Source organism: Micropterus dolomieu, linkage group LG21, assembly GCF_021292245.1.
Source record: "Micropterus dolomieu isolate WLL.071019.BEF.003 ecotype Adirondacks linkage group LG21, ASM2129224v1, whole genome shotgun sequence".
Classification (NCBI taxonomy): domain Eukaryota; kingdom Metazoa; phylum Chordata; class Actinopteri; order Centrarchiformes; family Centrarchidae; genus Micropterus; species Micropterus dolomieu.
In genome coordinates, this window is record NC_060170.1 from 4,423,065 (window position 1) to 4,445,642 (window position 22,578).

A 22,578-nucleotide genomic window follows, 5' to 3' on the forward strand; every position below is an offset into this window, starting at 1 on the left:
TGATGCAGACCACACACTCCCATGTGATGACGCATAAATTATGTCATGTGACTTTGCATTCACAGCATGGTCTTAGGCTGATAACTTAGACCTAAACTTTTCAGGAGATAAGTAAAATGCTGTTTTTATTTTGCTGTCCCAAATTACCTGATGTCCCAATATAGCTGATTTCACCACATGGGCACAAGAATACCACTACTTCAAACAGTGGTGTGTGTTTCTGACTGTGGCTTTGTCATTCAGGCTGTGGCCCCGCCCCGCCGGTCTTACGTCATGAAAGCACACCTGCGCTGAAGTTGTGGAAAGGAGCACACGCGACGCCTGTCAAAGCATTTAACCTCACGTTTTGGAACGAGTCTCTTGAAGTCTGCGGGGTTTTTCATCTCCAAAGCATGACCACGTTCCCGGTGTGTCTGGTAAGTGTCTCTCAAAAGTTTGCTTTTACTCTGGGCGCAGCTCCTGACACTGTAATGGAGTTATTAAAGGACTTGTGTTTAGCTCCTAGGTGGATAGCATTTCCTGAAAGGGCAAAGCAATTCATAAGTGGTTGTGTTGAGTCACAACACATCGCGCGCATCTGGACTTTAATCACCAAATCAGTTGTTGTTGTTGTTTGTTTGGGCAGTAAGGTGTGCTCTCTGAAGTGTTTTCTGTTGTTTTGGCTGAATACCGAAGTGGCAATCATGGCATCAGTACATTTGCCAAAGGGAAATGAATTCGGGTAGCCTGTGGGATTTCCCAGTTTTCTGGTTTGTGTCTACACAGAGGCCCCTCGCAGAATGTCACATGTATCTGTCAGAGCCCCTCTCACGCTGTCTGAGTCCAGATGAGAAATTCCTCATAGGCGTCACACACTAACTAGTTCATTCAAGCTATTTTCCCCTCTAAACACGACGGTGAGCTGCTCGACTATTATGTTTCACCGCTGAGGTTAAATGACTATTAACCGTGTGACTTTCTGGCGTGTTGCCCGAATCTCCATTTAAGAATGCGTCCATTTGAAGTGCTCTTACACTTTGGCGCAGGTGCCAAACCTAAATTCTGGGGCAAACAACGTTTTATGAATTGTTAGTAATCTCTCTTTAATTCGGTGCAGTAGTAATTCCTCCTTGCCTCATGCATGGCAAAGTATGGTAAAGTGTGTTTGTGCGCGTGTTTGTCACTGGTAGAAGAGGTATTCAGGTCGTTACTTAAGTAAAAGTGCTACCACAATGCAAAATTTCACAATTACAGTCTGCATTGAAAATGTTACTAAAGTAGGCTATGTATGTATAATCAGGAAAATGTACTTAAAGTATTCATTTAAAAGTACTCAATGCAATATATCCCTTAATTGTGACTGATGTAGCCTACTAATATATTTTCATTAGATTTTTTTTTCCTCATGCATTAATATAAAGGCAGTATTTTTTGAGGTGGAGTTAATTTTGAAGTATTTTGTGTCAGAGAAAATAGTGAGAAATGCTGTCAGTTTAATTTGGATGAAATGACCAATTGTTTCAGTTCTGCTTGTATAAACTGTTTGGTCACTTAATTTGTAACAGAACCTCATATTATAAACTCTTTGTTTTTGTGTAATAATCTTAATCTCATAAGTCACTAAAGCCCTGGTAGCGGGGAGTCCCTGCATGAGATCTTTTAGTAAAGTAGGACAGCGTGGATAATGTTGGGAAATAATATGTAGGTGCAGGATTACCTTATTTGGTTATTCCCTCAACCTGGTCTGACTGTATTTGGACACACCCTGCTCCAATCATGTCTTGTGAGACCTGCACATTCATGAGGGTTTTCTTACTTAGCTGATTTTCACAATACTAAATTCATCAGGCTGTTTCCGTGCTCTGGCAACGGCATTTAAGCATGTCCAAAGGAAATCCCCTGTCTCCAGTCATATATGCACCTCTGCTCTAACCTTGTTTATGTCAGAGGCACTTTCTCTTGGCACAGTCTGAAGTATTGCATCATCTTAATCATATCTCCATAAACAGGATGCTTTTTAGAGGGAAATGACTCCTCCATATTATTCTCTTTATTTTTGCGGTATTAGAACTTTAGAGAAACAAGTTATTTCCTGTGAGCCAAACTGATGTGTTCAAAAAAGGACTTCAGACTGCCATCAAAGGTGCAGGCTATCAAATACACAAATATGAATGTTAGAAACACATTCAGGACTAAACAAAATCACACTGATATGTTACAGCTGCCACTTGAGATTATTTTCATTTTGACAAATCTACTGATTATTTTGTCAATTCATTGATAAGGTGTTTTATCTATATTGTTTAGTGACAAATGTCCATTCACAATCTCCAGCATTTCTCCTTAAGACCAAGGTGACTCAGTCTAAGTCTGCCAGTATATTTCTCTATTAATCGTTTGCTCTATTAAATGTCAAATATTTTATGTCCATTAAATAAAGACAACTGCTCATTTTAATTTACCAGAGCAGAAGTTGACACATTTAAATGTCTTGTTTTTTCCTGTCCCAAAAACCCAAGATTCTGTCCAAGCAAACGGGCAGATCTTATAGATTTTAGGTATTTTTGCTTAAAAACTTACTAAAATTAATAAATCTTAATAGCCGCTGAATCATTTTTGGTCAATTAATGAATTAATAGTTTCAGCTCTACAAATGGTCAATGAAACTGATACTAAAACCAAAAAAGGTAGCAAACAATCACTTATTTTTATTTTTTTCCCCCCCAAAGGTTTTGGTATCGATCTGGCCCCTCTCGCCCACGGGGGCATTTCCACGGATTGGCACTGACTTGGGAGGCAGCAGGACAAGGCGAGATGTCACCTGCAGAGACGGCCTGGAGTACCCGAACGGCAACATCTGCTGTCTAAACTGCCCAGCTGGTAAGCCACATGGAGCAGCACTTTTAGTCCGCAGAGACTGAAGTTCTGTCACCAGCTCGAATCAGGAATCAATCACCAGTGCAGGTTGAGGTTGATTGGGATTGGTTATTATTTAGCTAGAGTGACAGGTTCTTTTGGAGGCCTAATTAGATCTTGGTTTTTGTGTGTTATTAGGTACCCATATGAAATCGCCCTGCACCATCGCAGGAGAGAAGGGGAAGTGTGAGGAATGCGATTATGGGACATACACTGAGCACGCCAATGGACTGGAGCACTGTTTCAAGTGCACACTGTGTCACTCGGGTAATTCTGCTGACGGCTTTACGCTATCGATTGAAATGACCGTGGAAGGGAAATCAATATTCAACCTTTTCAAAGTGCTTCGAGCATAAACTCAGATTTAACAAGGTCCTTTTCATGTTGCTTTCTCAGATCAGGAAATTGTAAAGCCATGTACTCCGAGTCAAGATACTGAATGTCAGTGCAAACCGGGAAGATTTTGTGCTCCTGACCAAGCGTGTGAGGTGTGCAAGAAGTGTTCAAGGTGAGTCGAGGCAAACCAAAAGGACGACACACCTATAGGACAATAATCCTTTTCATTTCACTCAGTTCTCATTTGGAGCCTGTTCCTAAGACATCCTGACTCATTTCAATTCCTTTATGCTTTTGATTCATCTGTTTGCCTGTCTCCAAACTAGGTGTGGAAAAGATGAAGTGATAGGGAGAAATTGCACCCCCACTACCAACACGGAATGCAAGAAAATCCAACCCAGCTCCGGCTCTACCTCAGGTACACGTCTTAGTGGAAGCTGACGCCACCTGAAACATTATAAAGACACCAGTCATCACCGGAGACATGCATGGCTTTTTGTTACACTGAAAAAATATAGCCCATTTTCTTTTTTAAAAGCACTGATTTTCAGCTCCCTTTAAACATGTGTGTGAAGTGTATGGCAAAAAAAGTTGTTCCTAATCAAAATGTTATGAATTGTGGTGCTAGTAGTTGGCAATAGTGCTTCATTACTGTTTTGTTTTTTTTTATTAGCAAATACCTGGGTGATTGTGACACTGTCACTGTTAGCTGCTGGGGCAATTGTGGTGGTAATGGCCGTGTGCATGTGCCGACGTCATAGAGCAACAGGTAAGTGGAAATAGAAAAACAAAGCAAGATAACGCAGTATCTTTTACAATGTACAAAAACTACATACTGACAGGGAAATATTTCACATCCTTATCTTCATTTTGTTTTGCGGGGAAAGAGCTGTTCAATGTGACTAAACATTTTAGGTTCTTAAAGCATTTTAATATATGTATTTTTAATGAATAGGCTCTAGTTGAATGAGAATATACTGAACAGATGCAATCAGGAAATTAAAACCTGGCAATTTATTTTATTTTATTTTTTTTAAGGGAAATTGCAGCATGCAATGTGACACACATTTTAATTTCTGACAACCAGAATTTGCCGCACCATGGAATTACATGTCTTGCTAAAGGCTAAAAGGAGGCTAAAGTTCCTTTACAGCAGAAAATTAAGTGTCATCTTGAAGCCGGATCTTTTAATCAAACAATATTCTTGTCAAGTGCAGAAACTAAAGACTGTGATATTCCAGTACACCTTTTCTGGGTACTAATACATGCATTAATAAATGCTGTTCAGTTGGAACCGCAAAGACATTTGAGAGCACAGTCAAGCATTTCCCTTGTGTCATAAATTTATACATTTAAACCCAGTCTCACAAAGGAAAATGTATGATTCTACATGTAAGAAAAATGAATTGTATAAGGCAATTAATGGTTTTAGGGCTGTAACTAACGATTATTTTCATGATCAGTCGATTTTCTTGATCAATCCTTTTAGTCGACTGTAAAAATAGTAAAAGAATCTCATCACAATTTCATAGCTCCCAAGGCGGTGTGATGTCATCAAGTTCTGGCTTCCGTTTCAAACCCATTGATTAAGCTTCAAAAAAGTGCCAGCATGATTTAGCTAAAACACAACAATGGACTAAGTGTTGGATCTTTTCAGGTTTCCCTTTTACATGCGTTTCCTCCAACAGCCACAATTTAGACTGTTTACACCACATGGAGTGTAACGACTCACAGGGCGTAACCACAGGAAGTGAATTCTTCAGGAATGAAAACTGAACGGTGATGTCACAGAAGTGCAAACATGCTGCATGTTGTTGTTGCTCCAAAAAACCTGCTTAACTGGCAGGTATGACAGCTCATGATCACTAAAGGTGCTCCTATCCCAATACTGTTTACAGATCACCGGGTCTATTTAAAGCCTTCTATTTATATTGTAGCTTTATTTCTTAATCCTTTTTAATTCTTGTTTTACAAAGTTGCCCAAAAAACACATCTCAAGATTTAGAATTGTTCTTTTTGTGGGGTTTTTTCCTACTTGCTTTTCCGTCACAGCAGCAGGTGAGCAGCATGGAGGGGGAGCAGGCTTATTAATGACATAGCCTGTCAAAACAATGTGATCTGCACCAACAGGTGTGTTCACTGTTGATTTACCGGGGCTGTGCTTGTAAAATATCTACCGTGTCCACGTCCCCTAATGTAATACCAGTTAATAGTGTTTCTGCTATGCTAAAATGGCTTAATATATCTGGGCGGCAATGATCGGCACTTCTGATCTGTCTGTAGACGCCCCAGATCGAACTATTTAGAACGAATATCGGCCAATAACGATTGGTGGCTGATCAGTCAGGGCACCCATATGTGCTAATGCATAATGATGTGCTAATCCTTCCTGCAGACGATGTTGGAAAAAGGTGTAGTAGGATAAAACGAAAATATCAAGTAGACCTACATAATAATAAACATTTTAAACCACTGTGTGTAAAGACATGAATATATGTGAAGGTGTTTTTCCCCCAGTCTGCACCATTTACCAGGCTGTTTGTACTCCACCCAGTCCAGCACAGACTGGCGCTATAAAAGGTCAGGTTTCAGAGCTGACTTATGAAACACCCCTGCTCTGGCACCACTGATAGGTGGGGCCAGAGGTGCAGCCCTTTGATGTTCAGTGTTGATTTACTCATTATTAAGATAAATTCAAGTCACACAGAAGTGCTGTAAAATAGCTGCTTGTGGACTTTCAGGGAATTTCTTAAAGTTGCATAATCCTCTCCTCACATCCTTTGTTCAGATTCTCAGAGAAATCTACCTGATGGGCCAAAAGCTGGACAGGTGAGTCCCTTTATAATATTTTTGACAGTACTGATTAAATAAAATGAGTGCAGAGCAGTAGAATAAGCGGACTGCAATGACGCAAGTTTCCTCAGATTTTATGGAGATTTTATTTCGGAAATAAAGATGAACATGACAGCCCCTACCTAATGTGATGTAGACTGAGAAATATGAAGGTGTTTTTAAACAAGTTGTGTTTGAACCTGTTCCTCATCCTCCCCAGCAGTACAGTGACAACTGTCCCACTGAGGAAAAAAGGAACGGAGAAACCCGAAGCCTGAGCAGCTTGAATCAGACCCGGCCGCTGGTGAGAGCCAAGTCCTCTGCCGGCATGGAGGAAGAGCGTAAAGTGCTGTGTGAAAGCCTCAGCAGCTCAGCCAGTAACTCCCAGCACAGTCTAACTGGCTTACTCTCCCACCCCGCAGCTCCCCGCAAAGCCTGTCCTATGGTCCCCAGACAGCCCAACAGGAGGGTGAGAGCAGCAGCTCTTTTCCACCCCTGCTTCCATCCTTGCTTCTTTCCTTCTCGCCTGCTCTCTTCCTTGTTTGTGTCTGCTGAGTAATGCTTTGCAGACACTCTCAGCTGTCTGGTTCCGCTGGTCTAACTGTGCTCCTCATCCACTTTCCCCACTTTTATTCTTACAGTAAATGACAATGTGCATGAAAACTGTTCAACACAGCCTTGTTAAAAGATCCCAAATGCATTATCATTCTACATGAGGAAGCAAAAAGCTTCACTGACTTTTTCTATTGGCCGTTTACTGTGTTCACCTTCTTGATATCATGCAGTTGTATTATACAGTGGTTATACCCGCTGATGAACCTCAGTGACTCACTGACTAATTACTGTTAATCACTGTGAACCATGTCTTCAGTTTCGTTACTGTGTTGTGAGACAGTTGCAAGCTGTCATTGTGGTGGTCAGAGTTGTGTTGATGAGTCACATGTTCTTTGTTGCATGGGTAATCTAACCCAATAACTATTTAGCGGGGGGTACATATGTATGACTCACGAAGACAGACTTCATTGGAAACTAATTACATTTTCTCTATTTTGTCATTTAGGAGGACGAACAATTCCCCAGTCTTGTTCCTGTAAATGGTAAGATTGTTTTTATTTTCATTCTTTCTTTAAAACGCTGGACTCTGCCTTATGTTACTCAAATACATGTGGATCAGTATGACTCACTGGTACATGGCTGTTTAAAAACAACAATGGAGATTCAGCCTCAGTTTTTCATGAGGGTGTACTTCCTTATTTACAAGCTCTAAATGTTACTGCAATGATAACTACATTTCTGAGTGACATCAGGGTGCTTGAATCAATGTCTTTTTTTCTTTTTTTTTACTTATTTTTGCAGGAGTAGAGTCTTTGAGGAAATGCTTTGGGTATTTTGAAGAAGTAGATGTCAACTACCACAAGAGATTCTTCCGTCATCTTGGTATTATGGACAATGTGATGAAAAGCAAAGAGGACCTTCCCTATGAAGACAGGATCCATGAGTTGCTGAATATCTGGGTGGAGAAAGAGGGAAGAGAAGCCAGCTTAAATGACCTGCTCAAAGCCTTACTTGCTTTGAATCAAAGGCGAACAGCCGAGACTGTCAAGGAGAATGCTATTCACAGTGGTCAGTACTTCTGTGAGTGTTAAAGAGAGGTAATATGTTTAAAAAAAACTGATAACCTCATGACTGAGAATGCATGAGAACTACAGTCTCATGAATATCACTTTGTGGTCCTTAATGGAGTAAGCTTGTGTCAACGATCAAGCTTATTTTTATTCTCCCCGAAGGGCAATTTGTTGTACAGTATCATCTAATTCTGGTCAGATTAGCAACAAGGCTACTGCCCATAGTGGTGTTTGGCTTGAGTAGTAAATCTCTTGCACAAAACGTGAAAGCGTGAGTACTAATAATCATGAATATCATGGTGTCCTTGTTGCTTCTTGCAAGCTTCATCTCGCCCAAGACTGATTGGCTTCAGCCTGGTCCAAGACTGGTTGGAGTAGAACTGCACAAGGCTACCACGGCCCATAGTGGTCTTTGGTCCCGGCCGGTACGCTTACTGAAAGTGATTTAGCTGCTAAATTCTCTACATGGAGTATTTTTTAAAAAGTGCTCGCTGTCTTGCATTTCACATGTACAGATTGTGCTTGTATTTTGACTTAAAGGAAAAATGGTCACACTGATATAGCAATGTAACATGTAAAGCACTGAACAAAATGCCTTGTGATCAATGAGATTGTACAAGTATATTAATTTATTATGGTAGAGAACAGTTTTTTATTAAATATGATGATCTCTGCCTCGCTATAGTAATTGTTAGCTGACAATGTCTGGTCAGCACCTGATCAAAATGAAGTCATGTTTTGTTATCACCAGTCAGTGTTGTGTTTCTGGCCTGTTGTTACACTTCTGTCATAACCATCATCACATCAGTGACATTTTGGAGGTTTTACAACACAAAGTTTATACTGGCAGCCACTGCAACATTGTAGTACTAAGTGCCTTGTCTGCCTTATTGAGACGTTAATCACAATGTTACAGAATGGCTTCTTTCATGTGTTTACATTTTTTTTGTCTGTTGCTTTCTCTCTCGCTTTTAGGTTTTGTAGTATTGTCAATCTATTTTTTGATTTTTATTGTATTTATTTTTGTTTGGCAGAGCTAAGTGTTCAGTTGTCACAGCAATCCATCAAATAGTTGTTGAAACATTTCTGTCTGGACCAAGCTGGTGAACTGACTGACACTGCCATCCTGGAGCCATACCCCGGCCCTTGTGTGGGCAAAAAGCTAGAGAACTACTAAATGTTCGTAGTTCTTAAACTGAGGTCGTGTTGTTATCTACAGGACATGTTGGGCAACACTTAATCTTTCCAGAAACAAGTCTCTACAGTATAAGTAATTTAAGCCATGCAGTCATTGACACATTGTTCATACTGATGTCTGCAAGGGGAAAAAATCTAATTTATACCTGAATTAATTTATAAACACTAGTTTTCTGCTTACTTATTTTGCCACTACTGTGATTGAGAACATTGTATATACTAGGTTGATAATGTATTAAGCATTTGCTATGTTTTCAATTAAAATAAGTAACTCATTTTGATCAGCTCTCTGTTATATTTTAGGTGTCATTTGTTAAACTCGTTAGTGAGTAGTAGCACATTAGGCCTTAAAAAAACCACTGAGCAATACACTCAGTGCCAGAACAAAAGAGCCTCTGTTCAGTGCTGTGCACCTTTGGCCCTAATAGCAGCTGCTACATGTTGTGACAGTGACTCATCACGGGACATGTAGCGCCTTGCTGAGCTCGTAGAAATTAGGTTGATGGCTGGATGCTCTTTCTGTGCTGTGTTTAAGTTCATTCCAAAGGTTTTCTAAGGACAGGTATCGGGATTGGCTAGATCATCTGAATTTTTCGCTCCGTGTATATGTCTTATGTCTCATTGGTCTTTGTAGCTGTAGTTAAATTGACAAACAAGTTTGACATCCACACATTAATCTGTCTTTATGACCTGCTCTGGCTTCCCTTCACTTGCCAATCATATCTGCAGTTTGCTGCCTCATTTTCTCCTTCATTCCTCATTCGGCACGTTGCATAGCATGCTGCGTTAGCTGTTCATTTACTCTCATGACAAGTGTCTTTGTCTTACATTACCATTATGAATGTTGATGGGATACGGTGTGTATTCAAAACCAGAGCATTTAATAGAGGTGTCAGAAACATTCAGCTAAATTATAGCTCTGCTGTAACAAATCAGCCTTCTAACTCTCATGCATCAAACTAATGTTCGCTGTTGTCAAACATTCAGTCGCGGCCGGCTAGTGTACCAGCCAAATTACCACTGCGGAATAGGTGATTTGAAGGTATTACAGATCTGAGCCCGGCTGCTCGCTGGTTATATACTTTGTTTCATGAAATACAAATGTGTTCAACTTTGAAAATTTAAGTAAGTCTGCACTTATAAAGGGTTCAAGTTGTTTTCATGTAGAAAATAAATCTTTATAACAAAATCTATCAATATATACATACTGTATCTTTCAGGATAAATGCTATTGGGCAGTAGGGGATGGACAACAATCCCCCTGCATGACTTCTTTTAAAAACACAGTCCCTCACCAGTGAAGGAAAACACATAACCAATTTCTGTTCACACATAAAAGGTTGTGAAATTGAGGAATAAGACTACCAAAAGCTCCAAAACACGATCTGTGTAAACTTCATGTAATCCTCCAAAACCACCAAAATGTGACTCATAAAATGTGAATGAAATGAATTTCATTTGAAGGTGTTCAACATCAAAGCTCTTCAGCTCAAGTGGCACAACTTTCACTTGCATCATTTCATTTTAATTTCAAGGCGTCCATTTGAAAGACTTGCTCGAGAGTTCGTAACTAGTTAGCTAGCCGCTTTGTGAGGCTATAATGCTCATTAGAAAGAAAGCCAAATAATTTGTCTGAAGCTTGCTTTTGACCCTCAGTTCTCATGGTGAAGTGAATGTAGAAATGATAGGGATTGTTAGGCAAACATGCACTCAATGACAATATTGACATTTTTACCAGGTTTTTAGCATTTAGCGTGTTAGCATGCCAGCATTATGATAAGCACTTATGTGCACTTAACACAAACTACAGCTGAGGCTGATGGGAATGTCATTAGTTTTGGAGGTATTTGGACAAATTAAAACTTTGACCTGATATCATTTACACCAAAACAAATGTGTTAACTTTCAGGAAAGTCAGGGGATCCCCAAAGTCATAGAGATGTATCATCTGGGAACCATTAGTGGGTAAGTGAACATTTTTACCTGCTGGTGTTGCCAGATGAAGTCAGGGAGGGGACCTATGCGTGAAATTTCATAGCAATGTATCCAATTGTTGTGAAGACATTTCGTTCTGGGCCAATGTGGTAGACCAACCAACAGACATAGTCATCCCTAGAGCCACGATGTAAGCATGGTAAAATCTCCTTAAATTGCTGCATTTTATAAAACTGGTAAGGTTTTGAAATCCCTTGACTTGGAAACCAGACACTTCACTTCACTCAATCTACTGCTTGTTCCAACACAGTACAGTAGTTGCTTTAGAATACTTCATTTGATGATGCTAAAATGCATTGAAGACTATGAACCTCATCTCAGAGTTTTTAAAATATATTTATTACTTAAAATTTCAGAAATTAGAAATGAATTCACTGTCTAAACTCAGATCTCAACCATGGATACAAAGGCAATGTCAATGACAGAGTTGTCTTGTTCCACATCAGACATCATAATGGAGCCTTTTAATGGAGAATTTAAATAGATTTAAATCTACTGACTGCACAACTCTTCTGAGCCTGTCAGTATGGTACTGTACAGTATAATGGCCAAAAGCAACTGAATAACACATAATTTCCACGTGTCTCTATTAGCTTCCCCCATTGCTGCATTTTATAAAATGCATTTTAAAATGCAGCAATGCATTTTATAAAATTCCGCTCTACAAAAAAAAAAAACATTTTGAAAACATTCACCTCTGCTAGAGACCATCCACTGTTTTTCTGTGAAATACACTCCAAGACAAAGAGCCCAACAAATGGAAATAAGATGTGCGTGTTGGCTGCAGAGCTCAGGTGCAAACATGAGAGGGATGAAGCGCCTGCTGACCTGACATGAAAAGTATCCTGCACATAAAATGAAGCAGTGACTGCGAGAGAAGATACAGACACACAGCAAGTAACCAAGACTTTGATGGCTAAGCTTTCATGCTTTGATTCTGGCATGTTTACATAAATCTAATTCTATGCAGTTAAACGGAACTGGATCATGTCACTGCAACAAAACATATATGTGTAATGTAGAAATGGTTGGTAATAGTGACAAAACCACAGAACATCTTTCTAACATTGTTTTGGCTGCCAGCAACATTACTGTTAGATTCAGTCAATCGCCCAAGTCTGTGTCATTTTCTGACACAACAGGCAGTTGTTTTCTGCTGAAAAGCTCTAACAATACACTGTACACTGCCTGCCCAGCACCAAACGACTGACAGACAGTGTTAGCAGCTAACTCGTGAACAAATTGGAAAATTGGAAATTTTAGTAGCTAAAGAGCCATATATTTCCCTCAGGAGTTGGTGGAGAGCAAAACCGAACCAAAAGGAGAGTGAATATTGGGCTCAAATTCGTCGGGTGGAAAGAAACACGACTCTAATGAATGCAAATTTTCCTTAATGTGTTAATACAGTGAGACACTGTTTGTTAACACATTTACTATTACTTTAAAAGGTGAAAATGTGTCAATGTTGCCAGAAAATCAATAAATGCAGCTTTAAAATCTGATTTTATCAAGACTTCAACAGTAATCTGGCTCTCATTCACTGAAGCACCCTACACCTTTTGACTCCTTTGGCATCCTTTTCCCCCATTTTTGCAATTTGACTGCAGTTTCCTGTGATTATTGGTAAGACCCCAAGAAGCCCAGCTGCCACTCCAGAGAATTCCTTCCCATTCTGTGATAACAGCTCCATTGGCTCTCCACAGCTGCCAAGGACTTCATGGAGCTGAAGGCAGAGACCCAAAACTTCTACTGTGTGTGATGGTGAACCAATAGGCATCTGGGATCACATTGACATCCAGTGGCAATATTACAATTGGTTCCCTTGGAAGAAAGCACTCAGGCGTTGTTTCTCATTGCTGTAACACAATACCTATAATACAGCAGTTTAGTTAGCATCCCTTCAATTTGAAATCATATTTTATGACCATTGTACTTACATGTTCATGCGAGAATAATAAATAAGATTTCCTCCAAAATTATTTTGCACAATTCCCCTCACATCTACGGGAGTGCTGTTCCAAAAGCATGCTGGGTACTTCTTGTGTGCAATTTTCAGTGAATAGGGCCTGATTTTGATGAAGGCTATGATGATCACTCTATTCAGGACAAGAAAGACGGAAATAAAACCGCTTGCCAGTCTTCATACCAAGAGCTCTGCTCATTAGGACTGAAAAAGGAATAAAATGGCCTTCAATGTTTGCCTCCACGGCTACTCCATAGGACTTAAAGGACAATAGTGAAATTCAACTCTAACATGATGTTACAGGAGAGTGTAAAATATACTACCTCCTTTGCTGACAACAAGGGGAGATTTGCCCTGTCCTTTAATCTGAATTTGTTATACTGATGTACAACTCAGTGGAGAATAAACTGTGAAAGGTAAGAAAGGTTACTGTAACATAATTCAGGATGACTTTCTCAGAATAAGAGAGGGTCATTTCTGATTCCCAAAGTCAGCCTTCTATTCACTGCCAACAGAGTGGCTCCACGCTGTGGATCCGTATGACATCATAGATTTGAGTCGTGACTCTTCAATTTGCTTCAGGACAGAATTGTTCATTCCACTGCATAATAATAATAATATTATTATAATAACCCAAAAGTCAGTTTCAGTAGAATTCCCAGCAGAGATATATTTCCTACACTTTGTCTGTGATGATAGTGAGCTTTTTGACCTGAACTGCTGCAGAATCAGACAGTCTTACCATAATGCTGGCGTGCAAGTCAGAGATTCAGTATGGTGATATGGCAAACTAACCAATCAGAATATGTAAATTACAGATTCCAGGTCTGAGCTGGAGTCAACACAGGAAATGAGAAGAATCGATACCACGTGATGACAGAAAACACTAAACTTTTAGGCATTCAGCTAACCAAGCACAGACATTCAAAATATTCACTTGGTTGCTGTTTGACCCTTGTCAGCCATTTTTGGCCCAGCCACATGTAATCAGACTCCACCAAAACAAACCAGTTTTCCATTCATAAATAACCTAAAATAAACCCCAAAATTACCCCTTAATTAATGTTTCAGAGGACAGTGTATTCTCCAGGTTTTGAACCACTTGTTTATTGACAAAAAACATTGGCAAATCATACAATATTAGTCTTTGCAATTGTGACAGTAGTGGAAAACTACCTTTAATGTGTGGCCCTTCCACACATACACACACACCAAGGTTGTTTTGCTGTCCAGTATTGTTGGGCAGATGTTGACGACAGGACTCCAGGAAGTTATTGCTCCCTGCTATAAAATAAAGGCTGCGTCTGAAATCACCCTTTTTACTATGTAGCGCACTGTATTTATAGTCTGATGTTAATTTGAGTATCAGAATTGTAAGTTTGTAAATGTATCCATTTTATAGCACCCACAAAAATTCCACAATTAGCAGTATCCATGGCTGAACACCACACCGGCTACTTCCTTTGCACTATTTGTATTTGTTTACAATCTACAGAACCCTAGTATGTTCTTGGTCATTGTTGCTTTTTATGTACTTTTATATGTTTTTCACTTACTTGTATGTACATGTAATAGTTTGTTTGTTTTGTATCTATATTTTGCATCTATGATGTTCTTGTTTTTAGCTGCATGTCTATTTCTGTCTTCCTGTAAATTGTTGTGTGTAGGTAAACTGAGAGCCAACTTAAAGCCGGTGTCAAATTCCTTGTGTGTGTACACACACTTGGTCAATAAAGCTGAATCTTAGGCTGCTAACAATCCTCCAAACAACATTCCCACCAGCCTCAGCTGTACTTTGTATTTTGTGTTAATTAGCAAAATGCAGCCATACTAACTACAGTAGCATGGTGAACATGGTAAACATCTGCTAAACATCAGCATGTAACATTGTCATTAAGCATGCTACCATGCTGACATTTGTAATGTATAGGTTTTATCATTTGTTTTTGTGACTTTTAAAACTCCTGCGAGTTGTTTGGAAGGCTTTCCAGACACTGGAGACTTGACACCAAACAGTGGATTCGAAATAACAACAAAGGAGATACCACCGCAGGACTGTAAGGATGAGACAAAGTCTATGCCATGCCAGAATTCAAGAAGGAGTGAAGGAAATATAGCACATTAACTCAGATGCCCCCTAACAAAAGCCTGGAGATGTCCCACAGTGTCACACAGCCAACTCTGCCCACTCTACTCACTCATCTTCATCCTCAACACTGTGCTTCTGAGGCCGGGCACACTAAAGGGGGACTGGGAGAAGCATTTGAAAACATCACTTCAAGCAGCCTGTCAGAGGATCTGAGAGACTTTGATAACATAAGGCCCCGCCGACAGCTTGATTCTTGTCTGTTTTGGGGAACAGCGCCGGAGGACAGGAGCACAAGCCCTCTGTTTGGGAGACATAATGCACCTTCCCTCAGATGAAGTCCTAGCTACAATCAAATCCAGAGGATATAAGATTCAGAGAAAGATTTCAATCAACCAAACAATGCCAAACAATGAATGAGTTAATGCGGTCATGTGTTTGAGGTTGAAACCAAGTTGTGGCTGACATGTAAGAAGCCAGGCACTTGCTTTTTGCACACGTCTTAGAGGCAAAAATGTGGTTAGATTTGGGGCAAGTTTGCTTTTATTTGAATGTTTACCATCATCTTTATTGTGTTTCAGCTAATGCAAACTCAAGAAAGCTTACACCATCTGCTGAATCTGCTGAGTAAAACAGCACGGTCCGCAACAACAGGACACATCTGAAATAAGAGTACATGCACACCTGGGACTATGCATGACGTGTGCATTATTTTGTGACTGTGAAGCAGTCAGATGTGCAGCATATCTTGTATGCATAGCTGGTATGTGACTTACGTGTAATTAATCACAACAGAGGAGCGGTCCCATGATATTTCTATTGTGTGTTTCCTATTGTTTTCCATTGTTGTTGTGTGTTACTGTTTCTAACTGATGTCTCTTTTAATCAGTGGTATGCATAATATGTATAATTAATTATCGTTACATTATAATTATTATTATTTTTTAATCTGTTTGCTTTGATGTGTCTGTTTTTACCATGCCCTTCATGTAGAGGGGCCCTGAGTTCAAATCTAATTTTAAGGACTTCATTTTTTCAGTTTATATTGCCCTTAATGGGGCATTTTACTAAATGAAACTGTTAACTAACTAATACATTCACAAAGACTCAGACTAGAAAGGAGCTACAATCCATTTATAATGAAAAAAGAGAAGGAGAAACAGGGGGATCAAAGGGGGCCCACAGTTATTTTTTAAAGTGTATATTACCCACACCACATTATATCCCAGGGAACAATTTCGGTCAAATACTTGTTCTTTTTTCATTTAACTGTTTGTAACGGTTTAGTCTAGTTTCTGGCCAAAAACATGTTTCGAGCTTGCAGTGTTTTTTTAAGGAATACACTGAGAGCAGCATGTAAGACCATTGGTATGCACAGAACAGAGCACTACTATACAGAGGAGCAAAGGAGATACCGACCACTACTGCCTCCAGGTGGAGCTGAAAGACAACAGATCACAGGTCAGCCATCATGCAGCCAAAGCCCTCTTGCTTCAGCAGGCTCTCTTTCCCTGGATTTTCATACATAGTCCTAGAGTCATGTTGTCACAGCCAGTTACCACACATTGCAAAGCCAAGCAGAGTAACCTCATCAGTATCCTATTTGTAATTCTGTTTTGTGCAACTCCAGCATTGCCTATGCAGTTTACAGCTGCAGTGTTGTCTTATTTAATAATGTCTCTAATTGTTTTTTAGTTAGTTTTAATACTGTGTGCGCCTAAATTCTGTTTTAATTTTCCCTGCTGAGTATAATTGCTTTAAGTAGGCTTCTGCAGCGACATTATTTCTTCTAGCCCATCAATTAAGCTTCAACATCTTATTTAATCATGGACGCCGACTGTTCAGAGCTAAAGGAAACATCCCGCGACCCTGGATTATTCAGTTAAATTGAAGCAATGTTGAATTATGATTTTTAAAAAGCGGGTGATTACACAGCGTGGAGTGCTGCAGTGTGGCGGTGACATATAAAACAGCATTTCCCACAAGGCCTTGCGCCGTCAATAAGGAAATGGGTTAGGTAATATCTTGCAGATACGGTTTTACCTGGAAACATTTGGGTTACTGTCAGTCGTTTTTACAGGTGTTTGGGAATGAGGTACTCGATCGTACAAGTTTCGAGCACTTGAAGTTTTCGCACTTTTTTTTTTTTTTTGGTAAGTTAACTTTCCGCTAGCAGCAGCACAACTTGGGACGACAGTTGTACAAGACTTAATTCGATAAATACTAATGTAACGTCGCCTTCACGCACCTGCCGCGAGGTTTATTCAGACAGCACGGGATTCTACAAGTTACACCCTTTAAAATGTTTCCAATGTAGGAAGAAAAGGCCAAGTTGTTGTAAAAGTTGAAACGGTTAGCTAAATGCGTCCAAGTTACATGAATGACGTTAATGTTACCCCGCCGAAGATAAGACGCCAGAGAGCAACTGCCTTTTCCCGCTGACGTTTTCTGACCCTAGTTTGAGGGGGAAAAATCAAAACATGTTTGATGGAAAAAGATAAACATTTTGTTGGCTGGTTGCTTCTAATGGCTCCACACCCACACTGCTTACTGTCTCCCACTCTCACTTTCGGTCTTATTTATGGGCAGCAGATGCAGCGGGCTGGCCCTTCCTCTCCCAGCTGTTCCTCCACCTCTGCCTGTTTCCCCCTCGGCCACCTAAACAACACGGCTGAATGTGGAAGTGAGACCACAGCTGAGCCAGAGAAACGCGAAGTGAGAGCAAATAACACGGTGAGTAGCAGTCAGAGAGATAGAGAAGGGAAAAATCACCAGACGCAGCAGTAACTCCTAAAAGATGCACAGCTCGGTGTGGTAGAGCAGGGAGAGTTGTCAGTGTCAGAGCAGCTGGGGACAAGGTAAGGCACCCAACACTGGTGCACACTTCAGTGTCAGCCCGTTAAATGTCCATGATAAAATGTTGAGTTTGATGTGATGTTGAAATAAATAGTGTTAGTTAAAGGTTGGAAGAAATGATCAACAATGAATGAACCGCTTCTGTTTCAATCTAGTAGTATTTTCAAAGGTTCTCAGGTTGCTTAAAGGAATTATTTTTTGTTTTCACACACTTTTATATTTTCTAGTATTCACTGAATGTAGTTAACATTCAATCATGGCAGTAAGCTGCTGCTTTTATCCACTTCAACTGACAAACCACGAGCAAGAAGGTATTTAATGGGGATTTGATGCATAATACGCCAAAGTTAAAACAGTGACACGTTTTTTAGACATCTTGGCGCCTTATAGCCATTATTTCAACCGCATTTCAATTACCATCCATCCATCGTCAACCGCTTATCCTGCGTGCAGGGTCCATTTCAATTACCTTACATTTTTAACCAAAGTTAGCCCAGTTTTAATCTAGACTTAGACGCCATTTCACCTACAAATGACCAAAATCAGTGCTGGCACTAGTGACTACCTCATGCTGGGACTGGATCAGCAACATGACACTGTGTCTGTGTAACCACTACACTGTCCTGCCACCCTATCCGTTCTGATTTAGTTGTTTTTATTGGTTTAGCCTACAGATCTCTACAAGATGCAGTCCATCGTGAGCTTCTACATATGCCACCTGCTGTGCCTGGGCCTGGGCCTGGCCTGCGTGGTGTGCGTGTGTTTGTGGAACAGCCGGTGGCGCGGCGGTTTCGCCTGGGACGCCTCGACCCTGCAGTTCAACTGGCACCCTGTCCTGATGGTGACAGGTCTGGTTGTGGTGTACGGCAACGGTGAGTGCCTTTTCAAATTTGGATCTTGCATGGTTTCATTTCTGTTTCTCACTTCTGTTCTTCCTGACAGCCAGACTGTAGTAGGGTAATTACACATTACAGGTTTCGTAGAGACTTGGTATATAATTTCAGTGTGAGGTAAGGTCCACAGTGACTGTTTTGCTTTAAGTGCCACACCTCAGCGATTTTCTGATGTAAATAAACATATGAAACTAAAGAAGGTGCCTTTCAGCAAGAAGCTGTGATGGTACATGATGGCACTGGACATTATATTGTAATGATTTTTTGGATGCATTCATGTGAAAACAATCATTCAGTACATGGTAGGAACTTCACACTTCTGCTAAGTCAGTGTTTCCCATTCACTGTAACGGACCGAGTGGACAGGCAGGTCAGTTAGCAACTTTATCCTGTCAGTTTCTCTCTGTACAAAGACATTTATTCATTTAGCTGATGCTTTTATCCAAAGCAAGAGGTTAAGTGTCTTGCTCAGGGACACAATGGTGGGGAACAGTGGGGATTGAACCCGGGTCTCTCACACCAAAGGCATGTGTCTTATCCATTGCACCACCATCACCACTCCTGGTAACGAGTGTCGCAGTATAAGAGTCCTACCTGAAGAGAGGCTATGAAGTCTTCATGTTACGCGATACGAGAACCACATACAACATTATTTATCAAATTGGGTCGGACTCTGGTCAGACTTAATGAATTTAGCACGAGGATACAAACGTGACAAGGCCCGGTTTTCAAAATAAGGTATCTAAACAGTATGGTAATAAAATTAATTGGATTAACACTGAAAGTATAAAACATATTACATGTGTCCATTATAAGTTAAAAAACAACAACATGTTAGGGAATTTACTTTTCTATTCTTTGATTTAGGGTTTTTGGAAAAACATTAAATTTGTTGACTTGTTGCTGTTTCATCACCATTTATAGCTCTACAATAGGTTTATGATCAAATGGTTTATTAGAGCACAACATTGTTTACAAGCGTAAAAAGTTCTTCATAGATACTGCACCAAATTAATGCATTTAACTTTAAAATGTACAAAATTTTCTTTCTTTACCCCCCGAGAGTGTCCGAGGCCCACCCAGCATAGTCTGCTCATGATATAATGTATAGTTTTACCTCTTAAAACCTCTGTAAAGGATTCAAATAAAACAATCAGTTAAACTGCACACAAATCATAGACAAGCAAATTAATTTATATTGCATGTCTCAAATTCTGTGTGCTAGTATATCAGCTGTCACACTCCTACTGATAACAAGTTTTACAATACATTCCAAAGGTCTCTTTATTCACCTCATTTAGATGGTTAGGCATACACATCTGCACATACAGATTCAAAAGATAAAACAAAGATTTAGATATTTGATTCTAAAATATCAATATAAACATGATTTAGTATTGAACTTAAACTAAGCTGGGATATACAGTAGATATCTCTACTATTAGTCAAGCTCTTAAAACACCAGATCCTACATTTCCAACGATGCAGTGGCATTTTTCATTAGACTTTCTCTGCTGGGCAAATGCCCATGTCTTTCCAACTCTATGCCTCCAGTTGGAAATTCAGACTTTCTGTTAAAATGACATCATCATGGTTATGTCACGGAAGACATTAACAACTACAATGCACAGCGTTTAAATCCATTTCACATCTGCGTCTGTGGTTGCGTCCTTCCCCACAGGAGCCGTGTTGTACCGCATCCCCCTGACCTGGGGTCAGAATAAACTCCCCTGGAAGCTGCTGCATGCTGCACTGATGCTCCTCGCCCTGGTCCTGTCAATCGTGGGGCTTTGTGCTGTGTTCGACTTCCACAATGCCAAGAACACTCCCAACCTCTACTCCTTGCACAGCTGGATTGGAATCGCTGCTACAGCTCTTTTCGCCATACAGGTAAACGACCTTACGTGCAGAAACAGATTCACTTTATTAGTCGCGTGCAATATGGTGGCATGACTTTTTTTCTCATTCTGAAACATGGTTGAGTTTTGGTTATTTGCCTTTGTGTTTGCTGTTTTTGTGGATGTGTGTCCATGCATTCGTCCATTCAGTGGGTGGTGGGTGTGGCTGGCTTCCTCCTGCCCTGCTCCCCCATGTCACTACGTAAACTCCTGAAACCCGTCCATGTGTGGATGGGAGGCAGCATACTGTCGCTCAGCATCGCTGCCTGCATTTCTGGAATCAACGAGAAACTTTTCTTTGTTCTGTGAGTGCCGTATTTCTGTGATACTTTTGCATTCATATTTTCCTTAAAGATAAACTGATAACATTGCCCTCTTAAATGTTTATTTTTGCAGAAAAGGAAACAGCAGTGGAGCTCAGCCATACGCTAGCCTTCCACCTGAGGCTGTGTTAGCAAACACGTTAGGGGTTTTGATTGTAGCCTTTGGCTTGGTTGTCCTAATGATTTTGTCCAACCATAAATGGCAGCGACCAGACTCCAGGCCTGAGAATATGGCTTACACGGTGAGAATATCAGTGCAGTTGATATGCAGTAAACAAGATTAGAGGATTTATTTTAATTAAGTTTTGCATAATCATTCTCATCTACTCTCTTCCACAGCCATTGCTTCAAGAAGAAAATGAATGAAGGAAATTCCCAAAATGCTCACATTAACCGTCCATGCAAAATCAGTTGAACCATCACAGATGACAGGTGGCCTAAAGACAATTGATGAGTTCTGTTTTGAATGTACAAACAGCTGTCTGAACAATGTGAGAATTATCTGTGTGTGCTGTGGATGTAAATATGTATTTGAAGATACTATTTAAAAATGTTTTTTGCCATGCATAAAAAATAATTGTTTCATTTCATTCAAAGCTGTGACATTTTCTTCTTCCATGATGCACTGTGGCTTTTACATCATGCAGTAAAGCTGTAGCTGGACCAAGGTATTAAAGTTTATGATAATATACTGTAGGATTTACGAACTACAGTGTATTTACTGTGATGCTGTTCCCAGGAGGACACTTTTAGCTAGCACATAGTTTGTCAATCGCTGGCACAAGTATTAAGTTGGCTGTAATGCCCTTTTATCATCGAAAACCTTTGCGATAGAGTTTAAGGTGGCATCATTTATCTGTCACTTTATTTCAGTGTAAGTATCCAAACAGTCTGACTTCTGAAGTTTAGCAAATCTTATAAGCAACATTATGTAAGCTTAGTTTTTTGTGTTCGATATGTCGCCCCCACCGTTATTCAACGATTGTAATTCACCGCTGTCGTAAATGAGGACAGCTGAAACGTGCATTTGTTATGATTACATTACTTATGATCAAAAATGAACTAGTTTGCTAACACAGCCAAACATCAAGCAAGTGCGACAACACAAACCATGGCAATATTACTTACTAGTCCAACAGAGATTTCATGGAAACTCTCGCCAACATCAGGCAGCCTCTTGCTTGGTCACTCTCGTTTTTTCTTAGCTTCCTCCGTCAACGTCCTCTTTGGTCTCCCCTCGTCTCTGCCGTTAGTTAAAGTAATGTCCATGGAGGCTGCTGAGCCCAGTTATGTTGCCCGCTCAACACCAGCAGCAGCATAATGTTGCTTGAAACTTAGGTGGCAAGCTAGCCAGCAAACGCTGCAAGAGCGCTTGAAGCTTTTGAAGATGTTATAAGATAAAACTACTACATACTATTGCTTTAATGTATTTTAACAGTTTTTGACAGGGTAATTGTTTCAGGTGTTTGATTTTTTTTTATAGATTGTTTGTTTGGGATGTGGGTTGACCATGGGATACTGTTTTAGAATATTTTACCACAGATATGTGTTCCTAAGGTGAAGAATGAATCTCCAAGATAAAAAAAAATAAATTGTTTTATATTATGAGTTTAATGTCTGTGTCTATGACCAGTGTACTCACTTCTTTCAGATTAATTCAGATGCCATCATGAATTAGT

General features: G+C 40.0%; 2 protein-coding genes across 5 annotated transcripts; both read left to right on the forward strand.

Moving 5' to 3' along the window:
* Window positions 1-260: 260 nt before the first annotated feature.
* Window positions 261-9,166, forward strand: hdr (hematopoietic death receptor). Of its 2 annotated transcripts, none has more exons than XM_046035989.1 (10): window positions 261-416; window positions 2,709-2,859; window positions 3,034-3,162; window positions 3,292-3,403; window positions 3,558-3,649; window positions 3,905-4,000; window positions 6,020-6,060; window positions 6,284-6,532; window positions 7,124-7,160; window positions 7,420-9,166. In XM_046035989.1, exons 1-10 carry the CDS (start codon window positions 393-395, stop codon window positions 7,707-7,709), a joined length of 1,221 nt encoding a protein of 406 aa, XP_045891945.1. In that variant the 5' UTR covers window positions 261-392; the 3' UTR covers window positions 7,710-9,166. The 2 variants fall into 2 exon arrangements, with proteins under 2 accessions (XP_045891945.1, XP_045891946.1); XM_046035990.1 differs by having other exon boundaries at window positions 6,287-6,532.
* A 7,788-nt stretch (window positions 9,167-16,954) lies between these two features.
* LOC123960906 (lysosomal membrane ascorbate-dependent ferrireductase CYB561A3) lies at window positions 16,955-21,489 on the forward strand. Of its 3 annotated transcripts, none has more exons than XM_046035933.1 (7): window positions 16,955-17,082; window positions 17,519-17,662; window positions 18,453-18,657; window positions 20,360-20,568; window positions 20,727-20,881; window positions 20,973-21,141; window positions 21,239-21,489. In XM_046035933.1, the coding sequence occupies exons 2-7, from the start codon at window positions 17,522-17,524 to the stop codon at window positions 21,263-21,265; spliced, it is 906 nt and encodes a 301-aa protein (XP_045891889.1). In that variant the 5' UTR covers window positions 16,955-17,082; window positions 17,519-17,521; the 3' UTR covers window positions 21,266-21,489. The 3 variants fall into 3 exon arrangements, with proteins under 3 accessions (XP_045891889.1, XP_045891890.1, XP_045891888.1); XM_046035934.1 differs by having other exon boundaries at window positions 16,969-17,082; window positions 17,522-17,662; XM_046035932.1 differs by lacking the exon at window positions 16,955-17,082 and having other exon boundaries at window positions 17,101-17,662.
* The last annotated feature ends 1,089 nt before the right edge of the window (window positions 21,490-22,578 follow it).

Excerpts from the sequence above, each read along its gene's own strand:
- hdr (XM_046035989.1), top strand. The coding sequence starts at position 393 with ATGACCACGTTCCCGGTGTGTCTG. Across the intron at positions 4,001-6,019 it reads CCGACGTCATAGAGCAACAG|ATTCTCAGAGAAATCTACCT; the intron begins GTAAGTGGAAAT and ends TCCTTTGTTCAG. Across the intron at positions 6,061-6,283 it reads ATGGGCCAAAAGCTGGACAG|CAGTACAGTGACAACTGTCC; the intron begins GTGAGTCCCTTT and ends CATCCTCCCCAG.
- LOC123960906 (XM_046035932.1), top strand. The coding sequence starts at position 17,417 with ATGGAAAAAGATAAACATTTTGTTGGCTGGTTGCTTCTAATGGCTCCA. Across the intron at positions 17,663-18,452 it reads AAGTGAGAGCAAATAACACG|CCTACAGATCTCTACAAGAT; the intron begins GTGAGTAGCAGT and ends TTATTGGTTTAG. Across the intron at positions 18,658-20,359 it reads GGTTGTGGTGTACGGCAACG|GAGCCGTGTTGTACCGCATC; the intron begins GTGAGTGCCTTT and ends CCTTCCCCACAG.